The sequence below is a fragment of the Pungitius pungitius genome, chromosome 20, assembly GCF_949316345.1.
Source record: "Pungitius pungitius chromosome 20, fPunPun2.1, whole genome shotgun sequence".
NCBI classification, from domain to species: domain Eukaryota; kingdom Metazoa; phylum Chordata; class Actinopteri; order Perciformes; family Gasterosteidae; genus Pungitius; species Pungitius pungitius.
The window spans coordinates 5,738,203-5,756,325 of record NC_084919.1 but is presented as its reverse complement, the minus strand read 5'-3'; the positions used below and the strand labels follow the sequence as shown (position 1 = coordinate 5,756,325).

The 18,123-nt window shown below is 44.4% G+C and overlaps 1 protein-coding gene and 1 long non-coding RNA gene across 3 annotated transcripts in view; both read left to right on the top strand.

Annotated features, from left to right (window-relative positions):
• ncoa1 (nuclear receptor coactivator 1) overlaps positions 1–18,123 on the top strand; it is a 32,451-nt gene that overhangs the window by 12,319 nt on the left and 2,009 nt on the right. For both annotated transcript variants that reach the window (XM_062559412.1, XM_062559411.1), the window contains exons 6-20: positions 7,243–7,422; positions 8,296–8,388; positions 8,753–8,893; positions 10,798–10,945; positions 11,028–11,985; positions 12,150–12,377; positions 12,948–13,401; positions 13,936–14,115; positions 14,536–14,650; positions 15,101–15,269; positions 15,418–15,729; positions 16,271–16,372; positions 16,693–17,092; positions 17,371–17,536; positions 17,657–17,846. In XM_062559412.1, the coding sequence (XP_062415396.1) occupies positions 7,243–7,422; positions 8,296–8,388; positions 8,753–8,893; positions 10,798–10,945; positions 11,028–11,985; positions 12,150–12,377; positions 12,948–13,401; positions 13,936–14,115; positions 14,536–14,650; positions 15,101–15,269; positions 15,418–15,729; positions 16,271–16,372; positions 16,693–17,092; positions 17,371–17,536; positions 17,657–17,846 (3,836 nt within the window). The remainder of the gene's footprint in view (positions 1–7,242; positions 7,423–8,295; positions 8,389–8,752; positions 8,894–10,797; positions 10,946–11,027; positions 11,986–12,149; positions 12,378–12,947; positions 13,402–13,935; positions 14,116–14,535; positions 14,651–15,100; positions 15,270–15,417; positions 15,730–16,270; positions 16,373–16,692; positions 17,093–17,370; positions 17,537–17,656; positions 17,847–18,123) is intronic.
• On the top strand, positions 1,125–6,059 carry LOC134107828 (uncharacterized). Its single transcript, XR_009942818.1, has 4 exons — positions 1,125–2,547; positions 2,803–2,854; positions 4,471–4,530; positions 5,731–6,059. It is a non-coding gene; the product is annotated as an uncharacterized LOC134107828 (long non-coding RNA).

Genomic DNA, 18,123 nt, shown 5'->3' with positions numbered 1-18,123 from the left:
AATATACATGGTTACGCCCTTGAATGGGGCCTAAATATTATGTGAATTTCCTACCCTGCTATGGCATGACATATTATGCAGCACGATAAAGTGTCATTAATGTCTACATTGAATCAACGGTGCTAGAATATTTGGTGTTTGGTTGTCCTCCCCCAAAGCCCATATATATGGATAACTTGCCAACGATATAAACTATTTGACAAAAGTATATAGATAACACTGCAATAAGTAAGACAAATCTTTCGATATGAGACAGGCTGTCTCAGTTGAGTTGGGGTCTGATAGGCGCAGATACGAAGACAATTGGTTGAAGTTGTCAACATCAAAGGGGGCTGACTTTGGCAGTCTAGAAAGCTTTTGGAATACACCCTGAAACCAGAGATGGGGATGGTGAGAAGAAATTCAGTCTGAAGAAGAGTAAATGGGATTGGGTCAAGGGTGTATGTGGTGAGGCAGTTAGAGTACATACTGAAACCTCTTGTGAAGCAACATAAGGCCTCCTGATGGTATCAGCCCCAGGGTGCTGAAGACCTGCGCCATCCAGCTGTCTAAAGCCCACCAACATCTCCTTATTCTGAACCTAAAGCAGCAGGCAGTCCCGATGCTGTAGGAGACACCGTGGCCTCAATGACCACTGACTAGTTGCCCTCACATCCCATGTGATGAAGGTGCTGGAGAGGCTGCTCTTGACCCACCTTCAAGCCCAGATAAAATCATCACCGGGCCCTCTGCAATTTGCATTGCCTTATGTGGGAGTGGATGACGCCATCATCTACCTGCTGCCACGAGCCCAGTCGCACCTGGATGGTGGCTCTATCCCTTTCTTTGACTTCTCCAATCAGTGATTCTGGCGCTTCACAGTTCTGTGTACCTTGTACACAACTCACTTCAGTTAGGGCAGCTCCGACCGCTGGGCGCTACATGACTTGTAAAAATAAATGCTGCAGCCTGCCGAAGAGCAACGTCAGTTTTTACGGCATAATGCCGGTATGAACAGTGCGTGAGTTACCGTAAAACCTTGATTAAAGACTACATAGAAGACTGTAAAAATTGTCAGCCCCTCCCCACTCTTTATTCTTAAACCGGAAATATGATCATTAGCGCCTAAAATGTTTTGTGTATTCTTGTGTGAGTACTACACTTTTAAATGCTATTTCCCATTCTAAATTCATAATTTATGTCTGCACATATAAATACTTGTTCTGAATACAAGGGCTTGTAAATGTGGTAGTTGTAGTTTTTATTCTTAAAATATCAATGTTTGTCTACATTTTTAATTGTTCAAAAATGCTTCCAGTTTTATTAGAAATTAAATAAAATACATATTAAAATGTATACTTAATTCTAGTTGAGTAATAACGTCTCAACTTCACCAGGTATTTTATGTAATCCTTCGGTTTTAGTAATTACTATTACCCTTCTACGTTATTAACAAGGCCCAGCAGAACAGGCTGAGCCCCAATGCTCCCTCAAGCTAATGGTGACTGAAGGAGTGGGGGGATGGGCGAGGGTACGGTGGGGACAGTCAATGTCAGGTTTTGTGTTAAGAACCTTAAGTTTCGTTTTTTTACACAAAACCGAACTGTTACCATCCACGTGGGGTCCTCGGTCTGGCCACGCCCCCACCAAGCACCTGCTACCGTCCATTTCCCTCAGACTGCCGAGCAGCAGACAACGTGACGGTGCTGGCTGCAGAAGCTGGATAGAAATGGTGAGTTTTTAATTATTGGACTAGCTTCTAATGTAATACAGTGCTTTTTACGTTTACTTTGATACTATTAATATATGTACTGCCATATAAAATGAGCTGTTGCAATGTGCTAAACTCAACTTAGATGGGAAGCTAATGTTAGCTAACAATAAGCAAGCATGTGCAACTAGCACCACAAATAGTGCTGTTAAGTTTACTTTGATACTATTTTCATATGTACTGCCATATAAAATGAGCTGTTGCAATGTGTTAAACTCAACTTAAATGGACAGCTAATGTTAGCTAACAATAAGCAAGCATGTGCAAGCAGCAGCATGTGCACGCGTTGTGAAATAGAATGCTGGACAGCTAATTAGTTATTTATTATATACTATATAAATATATTCATGTTTTATCAATATCTTTTCACACAGAATGTGAATATTATGCTCAACAAAGGGAGTGTAATACTTAATCTGCGTTAAGACCTGGATTATAACTAATTTCCCTTTAACCATTTTAAGTATCCTTACGGTGGCTTTTGGGCCTATAACACTTAATAAGCAGTTTTCCATTTGCCCAAAGAGTGATTGTAATATCTACCCATGTATAAATAGGCATTTTAATTCAGATTGTCATAGGTATTGAGATAGATAATATAATGTTTGTCGTTAAGAACAGAAGTAGATGTTACTATAATGCATTCCATAACAGATAAACTTAATGCATTTCAGTAAAAATAAAAAAAAAGAGTACTGTAATGAGTTGGATGTATAGCTTTGGCTGAATGTGTCCCTTGTGCTTTTAGGAGGATGGAGCATGTTTGCCATCCAGTAGTGACAGCTCGAAGTGCACAGGTGAGAGAGGGGAGACACAAGGAGATGATTGTACATTGGTGTTTGTAGAAAGTCAAAGGAATATTACACTAAACTAGGGTTCTATAGATCTTTTTTTTAATCCCAAATTGATCATGATGTTAAGGTTTAGGTCATATAACAAGTATATGGGGATTTCAAATGCAAAATACATACATTCTTTTTTAATGTCTCATTTTGAAGGTATTTGTTCATCATACACCATAATAACATTTCCATCCGCTTACATATTTGCAGATGCTGATGTCGGAGAAATGAAGGAGCCTTTGACCGTGAACATACTAACCAGGTAGGCTATGTCATCTTAAGGTTCTTAAATGGCTGTTAACCTGCTTGACTGTGCACATAGAAAAGAAATGTCACAATGAATACAATGCTAGAGTAATTAATTTCTACAGGTAGTTTATAACATATATTTGACTTCAATTTTACCATAGTGTTTCCCACCAATTTAGATTCTATTAAATACAATATTCACTGGGTTGATAGCAGATCAAGCATTAATAGACGAGTTAGGTACTTAATATTTAAGCAATAAGGTACGAAACACTAAGAAAGTACTGCCTCAAGTACCTTATTGCCTTTATAACGCGGTTACCAGCGAAATTGTAAATGGTAACTAAATAGCTGCCTTTCAGCACTAAATAGTGGTAGCCACCAAACGTTGTGTATCTCATTTCATGAGTCTCGAGCACACGTGTCCAACTCGAGGCCTGCAACGTCAGTTTATGTGGCCCATGAGTGCCCAATTCACATATGTTAAACTCGCGGTCCAAATCTGGCCTGTCGTGGCGCCCGACTGCCCGTCCGGCGCGGCCTGCCGCCGGAGTGTGCTCAGCCCGCCGAGTAACAACCGCGCTGTCACTGAACAGTCGGCCGTATCGGCCCTCCCCCTCCCGTGCGCAGTGATATGTAACGCTTGGGTCAATGTGAACAGCAACTGTAAATTATCACTTATTATAATACGGATATATCATAGCGGCTTTCCTTGTGTTCTCTGCATCGCAAAACTGTTAAACAATGTACAGTATGAGCAACAGTGTGAGACCGTCAACGCTCGGCTGCGGCGTGATGTGTCCACCATTTGCGGATCTCGAAGGTCTTCCTGTAGATTAATGATTGCTTGTCGGCAGCATCGATAACGCTCGTACAGGAAGTGATGTCATAACAGATCTTTGATTTCGGAGAACTCTCCCTGTAAAATGTAAATCTAAATAATATCGCTCTTTCATTAATGAGGAAGACAGCTTCCTTTTTTCCAGAGCAGTGGCGAGCTTGTGTTGCTATGGTTATTTTGCCAAAGGTTGGTATTTAGCATGAAACAAAGATGAAAGAAAGTACTGCAGGACAAGAATCATAAATACATTTAAAAAAATGATGAGTTAAAGGCTATCCCCAATGTCCAAAGATGTGTGTAATTTGACTTTTTATTTAATCAGGTAAAATAAGTTAAGAATCAATTATCATTTACAATGAGGACCTGGCCCAGAGGCATTAGGAATGGTGCCTACGGTGTACTATGGGTAAATGTAACCCATTGATTGAATTGTATTAAATTAAAATATGAGGTATAAGAGATGCCTTTTGTTTACAGACAGCTGGTTGGTGAAAAAGATATTCACTGCTGCCACATGAAGCCAAATGTAATAGTTTAAGTAAATGTGAGGATTATAGAAATTTCTAAAATAGTAATACAATATTTATCTTTTAAAGAAAACACACAGTTCAGTGACAAGTGACTAATTTTCATGCATTTTACCTTGCCTGTACGTTTATTTACAATCACATTCCCTAATTGAGTTTTTTTAAAATATCAGGTGTGTTCATTCTGTGGGCGCCAAAACTATTTCATTGCATTAATGAATACATTTAAAGTCTCTTATTCTAAATTTTGCTTGTTTTAAGGTAGTTCCGATGAAAAGATGCTGCTGGCTGGAGAGGTCTGGTGAATCTCACACAAAAAAGGTAATCTCTTTTTCCAGGTTTTCACCTAACATATCTATTAGGGCTGTCAACAAATATTCTATATTAAAAAATATATACGAATAGTTGTTAAAAACAGATATTCAAATGTGAAAATGAATAATACAGCAGCGGCACAATTGTCTGCTTTGCGGGTTGCACGCTACTGTACTGACTTCATATTGCATTTAATAAAATAGACTAGAAGTTACAACAGCTTCATGCACTGGGCCCTGTTCCTCGTACGTGGTTAGCTGGATAATTTTCAGGATGAGATGACGTAGATCAGGCTTTGCGGTTCCCCGAAGCAGGTTTGGATAAATCACCATAGCAACACATCAAAAATCCTGCACTTAACGTTAACTGCCATAAGTACATGGTCCATTTAATTTTGTATAGCACAGTATCGCAAATATGCCTCAGAGGGCTTGACAGTCTACACGTGTGGCATCCTCTTTCCAGAAAGCCTCACACCGGCACAGGAAAAACCCCACAAACAATGAAAAATCTGAAAAAAAGACACCTTTAGAGATGGAGGAGGCTTCTCCCCCGGGATAAACATCCTGCGATGACGTATAGAATGAACAACGTAAAAGATGTGCATTATGTTCAATTCATCCAACAGAAATGATTGAAATACACATTATCTCCTCGTATGCGTTCATCATCATCTCCTGCTCGTGAGCGGAGAAAAAAGACGCACCTCTTTTAAGTTTATTTGTTGTTGTACTGTTAAAAATCCTTGTTTTGGCCTTTCGCTTTCTTACGTATGACGCGCACATGCGATTATCCTGATGTCTGACATTTGGTTCAAACTAACGAGACAGTTTGAGCGCGGATCCACCTTTGGGGAACCGAGTCCCTGATGATTGACTTAGTTGAATCACGTACGAGTAAAAATGGCCCTAGTTTGATCATTTGCCATTTCATGCCAAGGAAATGTTCCATGTTAACACAGCACAGCTCGCTCGGAGCATTCAATGTTTGTAACTAGCAACTTCAAGCGAATATTAGAACATCATTTTTGAGAATATATATGCTAGTTCTATTTCTTGTCTTACTGGAATCTTTACTACAAATACTTCACTTTACTGCAACTATAGGTTGTCATACTGTGTGTAGTGGTACAGTCAAGACCTATTGTCATTATAGCCTCAGTAGTTGCTGTTTAACAGCATTACATTTTTGTCTCATTTTATTCAGGGTCACCACAAACAAAGAAGAAGTGGACCAAAGAGGAAATCGAAGCTGTTGAAAGGACCTTAATGGACTACATCAATGGTGGTCAGTGGTCAGAAATGCATCACAACATCGTCACTGGCCGATCAAGGGATGAGTTGTCAAAATATATATTAAAAACTGAATTTAAAAGAATTAAAAAAAAGGTAAGCCGCATTTTCATCAGATGGAAGATTAAATTCCTGGTGGACTGCCAGCACGTTTACAGACATTGTTTACAGTAGTCTTATTGCTCTCTGTTATTGTTATATTTATATAATATTTGAAAGTTGAAATGTTGTGCACTGCAGTTGTGTGTGTATATACATACATGTGTGTATATATATATATATATATATATATATATATATATATATATATATATATATATATATATATACACACACATTCCCCTCCATGATGCTTTAAACTGCATAGTTTAAAAAAATAAAGATGCAATATATCAAACAATATTATAGAGTGGGGTTTAATATTCATAGATAATGAGTCATTATACAATGATAATGAGTCATTATACAATTATAACATTCAATGGTGTATATATTCAGCATGAATTGACAAAATATGTATTAAGTGCCTTAGAGTTTCTAAAAAGTACCCTTTATTGAGTACCTTACCTTGTTTGAGACACATTTTGAACACTGCCCCCTGGTGTGATTTTGTATTATGACATAATTGGACGGTCCCCACCGGAATAGAGAAACCAGAAAAATATTCAACTCTATAAATTTGAGAAATTTTGAGATTTAAGATGATATTGGGGTTTGAAAAAAATTAAGGAAAATGATTTGATTGAAAGTATGCCATTATTCTGTTAAAAAAAATGAGGTCCCCACGCTTCACCTCTGTGCATAAGTCCCCACCGGCATAGAAGAACCCGTCTGTGTGTGTGTGTGTGTGTGTGTGTGTGTGTGTGTGTGTGTGTGTGTGTGTGTGTGTGTGTGTGTGTGTGTGTGTGTGTGTGTGTGTGTGTGTGTCACAATTAGAAATTTATTTACCACGAGTGTTACAGGGCTTTTGCAGGATTTGTCATTGCCTGCATGTATGCCATTTGTTTTAAACAGTGATGTGTTTTAAAAAAAAAAAAAAGGTAAGCGCTAGGTGAGATTATCTCGTGGGAAATGGACCCCTGAACACAGGTTTATTCTTTTCTTAAGTAAAATCAAGGGGGCAGAAAAAAACGTTCTACAACTATTACGTCTACTTGATTTATATCAAGATATCACATCTAGTAGTTTATTGCATGTACTTCCTCAAAAAGCACCTTAATGCCTGAATTCAGGTCTACTTGGAAATGGTTTTATTCTTCCTTGCCTTTTCGGTCCCTCTTCTGGATCTGTTGGCGCAATACAGCTGGCAGTGTGTCAAACAGTGGCCAGCTCATAAAAACATAACCCACCGGGTACCTTTAATCCCCCTCCCCAAAGGATAAAGACCGTAAATCGCCATTGACTTCCTTGTCCTTTTTCTTTCCAGTGAACGGCGCGCAGCGGCCACAGGAGGCGGGCCGAAGGAACAGCCACACCTTTAACTGTCGCATGCTGAAGAGGCCACCGGACGAGTTGGATTCTGAAAATCCGGAGGCTCGGCAGCAATATGAGATCATGCAGTGTTTCACGGTGTCCCAACCACGCAGCATGCAGGAGGAGGGAGAGGGTACATGCAAACACACACACACACACACACACTGCGCAGGAGCTCAGTCTTCAGAATGTACAGTTATTCAAACCAATATCAATACAGGACGCTGATTACAATATGATATCTTTATACTGCTTGCGCTGTGGTTTGCCTCTTTAAAGCAATAGTGAAATGAATACTTTGTGCTTATTAGACAGAATATACATATATACTTTTATAGTGAATAAAATTGAACAGAGTTTAAAAAAATGTTTCATTAACATCCACCATGTGACCAGAAGGACTGCGGCAAGATTCTTGCAGGACATTTAGTATTTGGGGGGTATCGTTGGTGCGATGGCCTTGATGAAAAGTACAATGTGGTTCCTGCATTGCAGATTCACTCTGCTGTTGAGCTCTGTCTGCTTATTTGTATTTAGTTACGGCCTGGCCCTGGTGTATTGTAGAATTGTACTCTGCGTCCTTCTATTCTTGTGTGGATGTTGAATCCCAATATCTGTTGTTGGAATTAAACAATGCCAAGCCTACCTAGGCAGGTAACGGAGGGAGGGGTATAGCGAGCTCATCAGATGTTTCCTAAAATTAAATATTATTCACGAGTCCCAGAGCTCGAGGTCTAGTCTGAAGTCTTTTGTGGGTCAAGTTTGAAGTCACTGTGTGTGTGACTTAAGTCGCACTCGAGTCCGAGTCTCAAACTCAAGTCATCATCTCAGATCTGAGAGGAATATACATAGCTAAATTGGAGAGTTTTTATGATGTGTTATCATGCATGGTTCACCTATAGGGATAGTTAAGGTATTTTGGAGTGAGGATTGTTATGAGGTACCTATCCATAGTGTGGCTTTTCATCTAGTTTCTCTCTACTGACTGTGTCCTTCCTTTCCTCAGACCTGCAGAGCTGCCTGATCTGTATTGCCTGTCGGATACCGCGCGCCCAGCCTTTCAGCACCGAGTCGTTCATCACAAAGCAGGACCCGACAGGTAAGGTCCCGGGGACAATTCATTGTCATTATACAAACTGGGTTGCACAAGGAACCATAGTTGGGACCCCTTTACTAAACAAGAAAGCATGACAAGACAAAGCACCAGTGCATTCCTTTTGTACATTTCTTTGAACTTTTGCATCAGAAAGGGATGCAAACTGCGGCCAAAAACGTAGAACTCTTAATGTGAAAATGAATGCTACATTAAAAGATTACATCTGGGAGCAACTGCTGCATACATTTTGACTGTTTGAGCACCATTACATTGCTGTAAACACAGATTCCACCTCTTCTTGGATGTGGAAATGTGTGTTTAAACAGTAAAGACTGACTGTGTGTGTGTGTGTGGTGCTCTCCTCCAGGAAAGATCATCTCCATAGAAACAAGTGCTTTGCGAGCGACAGGCCGGCCTGGCTGGGAGGACCTTGTCAGGAAGTGCATCTACGCTTTCTTTCAGACTCAGGGCAAAGAGCCCTCCCACGCCAAGAAGCTGCTGCATGAGGGTGAGTAGCCACGATCGATTGTTCAGCATCACTCCTGCAAATCATTGACAGAATCGTTCTCAGCTTCGCTATGGTAACCAGAGTGTCAGCAACTACAGTGGAAACGGCTTGTATTGATCACACGGTTCCTCGTCCACTTGACCACTTAAAGCGGATGTTTGTTGCTGTTTTTATTTTGTCACGGAGACGACCTGCAGCGGGCGCTGTGCACTCAGATAAACGGCATGAGCGACATGAAGCGAGGTTAATCTGCGTGTTAATCTGCGTGTGCTGCAGTGGCATGGACCGAGCTGATGATCGGCAGTTTATTTTGGGGGACCTGGTATTATTGATCCACTTCAACCACAGATTATTTCAGTGCACATTAGTTACTATATTGAGGGGAAAAAAGCGCCTTCAGCTGCCAGGCATCAGCTGCGTGTAGATTTTTAGTTTTAAGATTTTTATTTTTCCTGTATCTGGTCGAGTGTGAAAATGAGCAATAATGATTCATCATTATAAGCAAACTGTTTTCTGTTTCTTTCGTGAGTGATTCCTTACAAAGCTTTTTGATCCATATAAGCTGTTTACCACTGTAACCACAAAAGTGTTTTGGCAGTTACTTTTAGACGAAAATGCAGTTTTAGTCACATTTTGTCATTTTAATCCTTAGTTCTAGTCTAGTTTTCGTCGACAAAAAAACTTTTTGACTCGCGGGCCACAATAGGTTCTAAAATTTGACAGAGGGGCCAGGAACATATGAATGAAGTGTTCATGTAAGCTAATGTACAGTAGGGAAAATAAGTATTTGAACCCCCAAGCAAAACATTACTTGGTGGAGTAACCCTTGTTGGAAAGCACAGACGTCAGGCGTTTCTTGTAGTTGGTCACCAGGTTTATACACAACCCAGGATGGATTCTGGACCACTCCTCTTTGCAGATCCTCTCCAAATCCTTCAGGTTGTGTCGCTTGGCAACGCGAAGCTTCAGCTCCCTCCACAGATTTTCTATTGGATTAGGGTCCGGAGCCTGGCTATGTGCTTCTCCTTGAGCCACTCCTTTGTTGCCTTTTTACCGTGTGCTTTGGGTCACTGTCGTGCTGGAAGACCCACCCTCGACGCATTTTCCACTTCCTGACTGAGGGAAGGAGGTTTTCGCCCAACATTGCACGACACATGCCCCCATCCATAGCACCCTGGATGCGGTGGAGTCACGTTCTCCCAATCCTCTTTGGAATTATTGGGGTGTTCATTGGCAAACTTCAGTTGGCCCTGTACATGTGCCTTCTTCAGGACAAATCATTGCGGCGCAGTGTGTTTCCAATAGTTTGCTTGGTGACTGTGGTCCCAGCTGTCTTGAGATAATCAACAAGCTCCCCCCCCCCCCATGTAGTTCTGGGGTTATTCCGTACCTTTTCTGATGATCCCAGATACTGCACGAGACGAGATCTTATGTGGAGCCCCAGACCGAGATTGACCGTTCACCAAGCTGCTTTCCGATGCTTTTGTAACTCAATCTATTGTTGTGCAGGTCTAAAGTTTTGTCTCTGACGTCCTTGGACAACTCTTTGGTCTTGTCCATGGCGGTGAGGTTGAAAGTGTGATTCTTTAGAATTTAGTGGGAAAAAGGTAGTGTGACTTTGTCACCACCAACATTTTCGTCTCGCATCGCCTCGTAGAATAGATTTAGTCATAATTTTAACAGGTTGCCACCGTACTTCTAAACCATCAATTACCTTCATGCAACAATATCCGAATCTGTTCAGCTTTTACATGTTTACATTGTGTCAGATGTGGCTGCAGTAATCCAAACCAGAGTTAACTGGAAAAGAAAGAAGGAAACCAGTTATAGATGGGTGCCAACGTCTAAACCCTGTCTGCCTCTGTCTCCTGTTCCGTGTGTGCATGTGTCTGTATCCCCATCAGTGATGACCCACGGCACCGCCATCAGCCCATTGTACCGTTTCACGTTAAGCGATGGTACCCCGCTCAGCGCTCAGACCCGCTGCAAGTTCTGCTGCCCCCCCAACCCTGATGTTCAGCCCTTCGTCATGGGCATTCACACTATTGACAGGTACGAGATCCCTTTCGTAGAAGATCCGTGTCGCACTTTTCTCCCCACCACACAGTCACAGTATTCTTGTGTTTGCTTGCAGGGAACACAACACTGCTGGCTCTCAGGAAAACACTAACCCCGGCCTTCCACCGACCCTTGGCAGCCTTACCCAAACTCCCTCCCGCTCCCCTTCCCTTCTTCCCGGCAGCAACTGGACCCAGGGCTCAGGCCTCTCCACCTCGGGCCTTCACCCTAACAACACCAACACCTCCCCCCACGGACACAATCCAGCCACACCTGCGGGCTACCTGACGCCCAACCGGACCTTTCCCCAGCAGGTCAACGGCCCCTCTGTTTTGAGCAGCCCACTCACACCAACCCCTACCTCTTTTATGTCACCCAAGATGCCACGAGCCAGTCCTGGGTCAGGTGGAAGCCCTCGGGTACCCGGGAACCCCTTCTCTGCTTCCACACCAGGTCTCCACTCCCCAGCCATGGAACTAAGTAGTGGAGGCTGCAGGCAGCAGTCTGGCGGGGATAGTAGTAGTAGTAGTAGTAGTAGTAGTGGTGGCGCCGGCGGTGGGTCATCGGGGTCCTTCTCCCTGTCCTCTCCGCTCCTTCAGAGACAAGTCAGTATATCAACCGGCCCATCTACTCGGATGCCAGAGGGAGGAGAAGGAGGGGGAGAGGACTCTGTAAAAGCACCTTTTCCTTCTGCCTCCCAGCTGGGTAAACCCAGACTCAATCTGCTCCTGGAAAGCAATGGGCCAGGAGTTGAAACTAGCAACAACAGAATCCCTTGCACCTCATCACCTCATCCTGCCCCTCAGTGCCCTGCCTCTCACAGTACTCTGACAGAGCGGCATAAGATCCTGCACCGACTGCTCCAGGACACCAGTCCCGACGACGCCTCCGCCACCACTGAGGATGGACGAAACAAAGAGATCAAGAGGGAGCCGCCCGCCAGTCCGGCTCTGACCTCAGCACCGCCCAAGTCCAGCTCCAGAGAGCCACAGGACCATCAACTACTCCGTTTTCTCCTGGACACAGATGAAAAGGTGACCCATTGAATATGTCTTGTGCAGTGCTTTGTTTATTTCATTTGTAGGTCTTTAAGGAATTTTTTCAGTCTAAAAATAAGAATTGGTATCGGCCTAGTACATTCCGTATTCCTTATCACGATGCCATGGAAACTAACGAAAAAAGCAATGTGTTTTCAAAGGACTTGGGGGACCTGCCGCCTCCATCGGCTCTCAGCCTGCAGACAGTGCGGGTGAAAGTGGAGAAGAGAGCAAGCATGGACGGAGTGGTCTGCACTGGCTCCACTGTTGCAGCAGGAGGTGCATCCAAACCGGCGGGAGGGTGCAGCAGCTCAACGTGCACCAGCCCCAAACCAAGCCCAGTCAGAGAGAACCGGCGAGAAGGCCGCAGGGACAGCCGAGACTCCACGGTACAGACTCACACGGCGGTGTTGTGATCAGTCAATAAGTCATTAGCAGCGGCGGAGTCGCACCCACAATGCCAAACGCGCCCCCCGTGACCGCAGTGTTCAGTTTTATTATGCTATGTGGAACACATCCAGCAGACTAGCACTGTGTTGGTGGTAAACAGCCAGCAACCAGATCGACTGCGCTGGTCCACTTTGTTCCGCTGCCATGACAAATGCCAACTCCAACCACCTAATGATTTAACTAGGCGTCCCAGTAGACTTTTACAAGGGCACTTTGTAAAGAATATTTACTGTTGGGTTTCCCTTGCGTTGAGCTTTGCACCTGCCTCACAGCCGTTGTAAATTAAGTAAGTTTATTTTTTTGGACTTTGTCTCGAACTGTCCGCTCAGCTACCAGCTGCAACCTTTGAAGCTCGCTGGCCTCTGACCTTTTGTCTCGGCCCGTCTCTCCGTTACTGATCTCTTGCCACCCATTATTCTTTCATTCTTTACCGCTTTTCATTCTCTCGTCCTGTCTTTCACCATCCCGTGTCATTTATTTCTGGTCCTCTTTTCATTTCCCACCCTCAGATGTCCACTGGCCCTGTTGACATGGACCCTCTCAGCCAGCTGCTCCCTGGCCTGAAAGGCCCGAGTGGGGCCAAACCGAGCAGCGAGGATTCAACAGCCCCTGGAGGAGGCCCCCAACTCCACTCTCCAGCCTCTCAGCCCCTGCCTCAGCTCCAGTCCCCCCTGCCTCAGCTCCAGTCCCCCCTGCCTCAGCTCCAGTCCCCCCTGCCTCAGCTCCAGTCCCCCCTGCCTCAGCTCCAGTCCCCCCTGCCTCAGCTCCAGTCTCCTCAGTCTCAGCTCCAGTCCCCGCTGTCCCAACCCCAGTCCCTTTCGCAGTTGCAGTCGCCGTCGCCCCAGCTCCATTCCCCTTCTCCTCAGCTCAAACTGCAGTCCCCCACCCGGCTCCAGCTCGGCGAGGCCAGCACTCCCCGCAATGTAAACGTGAAGAGGGAGCCTCCTGGCACTCCTAACAGAGGTAAAGTTTCATCTTGGCAGGAAGGGGGAGGGTGTATATGCAGATGAAGGAATAATAATAAACTACCTACATACAGCCTATGGACAATGTTACTCTTAAGGCCAAGCATAGAGGAAAGAATGAATTTATTTTTTAATATAATTTAGCATTTTAAGGAAAAAGTAACTAATTTCCGTTCAACAATTCTGAATATTTTATCTTCATTCCCAAAATTTTTTTTTTTAACTTCATCCTCTAAAGTGCAAAATCATTTGTGTCATCATTAGTTGTATTACTATCAATTAGAGCTAACTTCCATTATTATTATTTTCCTTTATTTACTTACACCTTTCTACTAGTCTGTGTGCCCCCTAGTGGCTGTTAGAGGCACTGCAGTGTCAAAACACCATACATACTATACCAAAATAGTTCAACAGTGCAGAAGGTTGAAGTTGAAAATTGAAGTCTGTACATTTATGTTAAACAAAAAAGGTTTGTGGATCTGTTTTTATTTTTATTGATCTCAAGTTATATGTGCATGTGTATGTTTCCCAGCACTCAGTGATGGCGGCCCTCCCTCCGGCTGTAACCTCCAGAGTTCGTCCTTTGACTTCTGCAGTCCCCCCACCCCAAGCCAGAAACGGAACCCGGCACATGGAGACCCCTTCCACATCCCCATAGACAGCAGCCTCTTCCCAGAGGCAGAAGATATCAACCCTTTCAGTTCAAGCACTGGTATGCAAGAAAAGATAATACACACACAGACATTAACGTTCGCAGTTAGTCATATGACCACTGTGGGAAACCCTGTCAGGTAGAAACTTGACACTACATTTTCAGTTGTAGTTAAGCATTGTTGAGCTGACTTCCATCTAGGTTTCAATGCTCCTACATAAATGACCATTGGTCTGACTGTATTCGGTTACATATATGACCACGCATGTGAAATAACTTTACAGTACACTGTAAAAAAAACAGCAGCACAATGCTACGCTATTGAAGGAATGCAAAATGAATGAATACATAGAAAGCAGGATTTCAAGTTGTTGTGAAATTTATTTTTAAATTGAGAGAAATACTGTACATTAATTGAAATATATATATGTGGATTTTCTTTTTCTATGGTGTTGATTACAATAAAACTTTCTCATTTAGGCCTATCCAAAATGGATGTGGGAGACTCCCAGTTCCAGCCTCTGTCTCTGTCCGACACCTTGTCTTTTGATGGTCTCGGGACGCCGTTAGCAGCCCCCTTGGCATCACCACAAGAGTAAGTAACACTGTACAGTCCTGTCTAATTTACAGAGTTGTTTCAGATGTTCTTTTAACATTCAAATCTTCTGTTTTAGGTTTTCAAATAAAGCTTTGAAGGGTTTTCTCATTATTTAATGGCAATGTGTTTAAAAGTGCATATGTTTTATTAGCACAGTTGTTTCTACTGTATATGTTCTTATTGACTTATTCTGAGCGCCGCTGTGTCACCTTTTGAACCGCCCGCCTGAACCTGTGCTATTGATATGTAGCTGAGTGTAGTAATAATTGGACTACTATAGTAGCCTAAATAAATTCCTAGCAAGCAAAAAAGAGTGCCATTGAAATGCTTAATTAGAATATGAACGTCAACCTCATTAAGAAAAAATGGACTCCTCCAAAGACGTTTAAAAAGAGAAAAACCCGTTGCCCCCCAGTGATAATGTGCAATGTTTGTCTGTGTGAGCAGGCAGTGTGTCCCCTGTACACTGGACGAAGTGCTGGGCCCTCCCACCACGGCCGAGGGGCGGAACGACGAGAAGGCTCTGTTAGAGCAGCTCGTCTCCTTCCTCAGTGGGACGGACGAGAGTGAACTGGCGGAGCTGGATAAGGCCCTGGGCATTGACAAGCTGGTGCAGGCAAGTGTGTGTGCATGAAAATGTTGATATGTCAGAGCTGGGCAGCAATTGTCCACGAGGTATGTAGCCCAAACCCTGACTGGACCCATTTTCAAGTAAAACGTGTACAAATCATTAATAATCATCTTTTTATCTGCCTCTTTTCCAGGGTGGCGGTTTTGATCCATTGACCCAAAACTTCCCAAACCAGCAATCCACTGCCACCTCAGGCTCCATCGACCCTAAACTCTCCCTGTACCCTTCCAAATTCACGCCGGCTCAGTTCCCTCCGGAGCTGGCCATGCTGGCGGGGCCACAGGGTGTTGGGTTCGGAGCCCCCCGCGGGTCTTTCCCCGGCGGGACGACAGGCGTCGGGCTGAGGCTGGGAACGCCGCGACCACAGGGGATCGGCACCCAGCTCAGACTGCCACCCAACCAACTGCGCCAGCAGCTGCAGCAGAGGGTGCAGGGCCCACAGCAGGTGAGGACTTTGTCACTGTGACTTCATAACAAGACTTTTTGCTTTCATATGCTACACGCACTTCACTCCTTAATGCACCAATCGGTAGGCAGCGGTTTGAAAATGTTTTTCACCTGGAAAATCAATGACAGATCAATGTTTTTAAGCACTACATAGTAACATTTATTATGTTCATATTTATATTATGTTAAAATTGGAATCAACTGAGTAAATTTCAATTGGTGGATTACAACTCCATTACCCGTATCATTAAATTACAAACGCTGAGATGAAAAGAATTGCACAACATCTCGTCTGATATACATCACAATAGCTCTTTGAATTCATTTTCTAAATATCCATTGAAAATGCTCTTAAAAGAATACTCTCACTTCCTTTTGCTTTATTTTCTCTAATACTCAACCCGCCCTCCCTCGCTCTCATCTTTTCTGTCGATGGCCTCATGTTTCTGTCTTCTTGTACCCTTCACTCTGTCCTCATCCCCTCCTCGCTCATCCTCTTTCACATCTTTCGGACCTCTGCTTATTTTTCTCGGCCTCAGCTCCAGAACAGGATGGCGGGCGTTAATCTGTTCCCTGGCGGCGCCCAGCAGGTGAACGTAGGGCTCCGTCAGGGAGTTCAACAGCCTCAAATGCCCTCACAGGTGGGTCCCTGTGCCAACCCTGAACACACACACGGCTCGTTTGTCACTTAGTTGGAAAGACCACCAAACATCTGTTTTCTTCACGTAGATTGACCTTGTATTTGAAGCAGTTTCTCTACTCACAATGGATCAAATATATATTCATATCAGCCCCCTGGGAGTGTCATCTCCTGGCTTGTTTTATGTTTTATAGCCTGCACATTTATGTATTGCATTGGCCTCCAGCTAGTTGGCTAATTCTCAAAGTCTCAATTTGGTTTTCTTACACATCGGCGGCGAGTTATTGGTAACGTGCTGTCCTGCGCGGCATGTCTTTGCAGCCTCCGCTGAACGCCCAGATGCTCGCCCAGCGCCAGAGGGAGCTCTACAGCATCCAGCACCGCCAGCGACAGCTTTTCCAGCAGAAGGTCCTGCTGATGAGACAGAACACCGCCGGCGCCGCGGGGCCCGCCGGAGCAGCCGGGCTCCCAAAAGGTCCGCCGTCGACGCCTCCGCTGCAACAGCAGTTCAACTTCCCACCAGGGTACAACCCTTTGGTGGCTAAATCCCCTACCTCACCCGGTCACTTCAGCCCCCTTACCGGGGGCCCTCTGGACAACAAACTGCCCGGCAGAGCTCCTCTGACCAGCCAGGCACTGATCGGTGGCGTGCAGGGCCACTTCAGCGCCACCGTGAACTCCGCCTTGCCGCAGGGCCTGTTCCAGCAGTTTGGAGGTTCCGGTGAGTTCAAGGAAACGGGCTTTATAGAATATGATCTACTAAAAGATGACAGCTTAAGGGCTGTGTTCAGGAGTTGAGTCCATGTGCAACAGAGGTGGACAGCTTGGGCAAAAGTAAAAAGGCAAAGTAACAAAATTCTCAGCAATAATTAGTTTATTTAGTTTAGTTTTGTTTACTAAGAATAGGACAAAGTTGTGTGTGTCTTCATATTCTTTTTTTTTAATGAATACATGATCGAACTGTTGTACTGAAGCTATTCATGCTTTTCCCCTTAAAAGCAACCTCCCAGCAGGACCCATCCTTCGCTCCTGAGATGAGCCCCACCAGCCCATTGATGTCACCTCAAACCGCCACCCCCCAGAGTGCTTTGCTTCAACAAGCCCCACCTGGCTACCAGTCAACCGAAATGAAGAGCTGGCAGCAGGCCGGCATGGCAGGCAACAGGTCAGGAAGTGCACGCGGCTGCAATCAGATCCCCTTGTTCATTGCGTCGATCAATTGGCGCGAGGCCCTTGCTCGTGTTCTCTGGTGTAACGAGGTGTCTTCTCTCGCCGCGCCCCGCAGCCTGTTCAGTCCGTCGGGACAGAGTGCAGGGCAGGCTTTCGGCCAGCAGGGGGTTTACAACAACATGAGCATCACCGTCTCCATGGCCGGAGGCTCGGGGGGCGTCGGCTCTTTGTCTCCCATGGGGCAAGTGGTTGGCCCGAGCAACAGTAGCCTCAGCAACGTCGGTTCGGCGTGCAGCGACCAGCAGGTGAGTGGGGCTCCGGGACGGCCTTGATGGAGGTACATTTGAGACAGCAACCCATCTGACCAGCTGACTTTGTGGCACCTTCCTGAAGTTTAAGTTTAAAATATAAGGTTGTTTCATTGTATATCGTATACTTCCACGCTGGCATACACATGCCCGGTTTTGCTAGTTTGTTCAAGAAAACCTTGCGTTATGGTCTGATTTGGCTCTAGAATTTGAAGTGACTCCTTTATTTCCCTCAATGTAGCTCTGATTTTTAGTAGCACCTACAATATTAGAA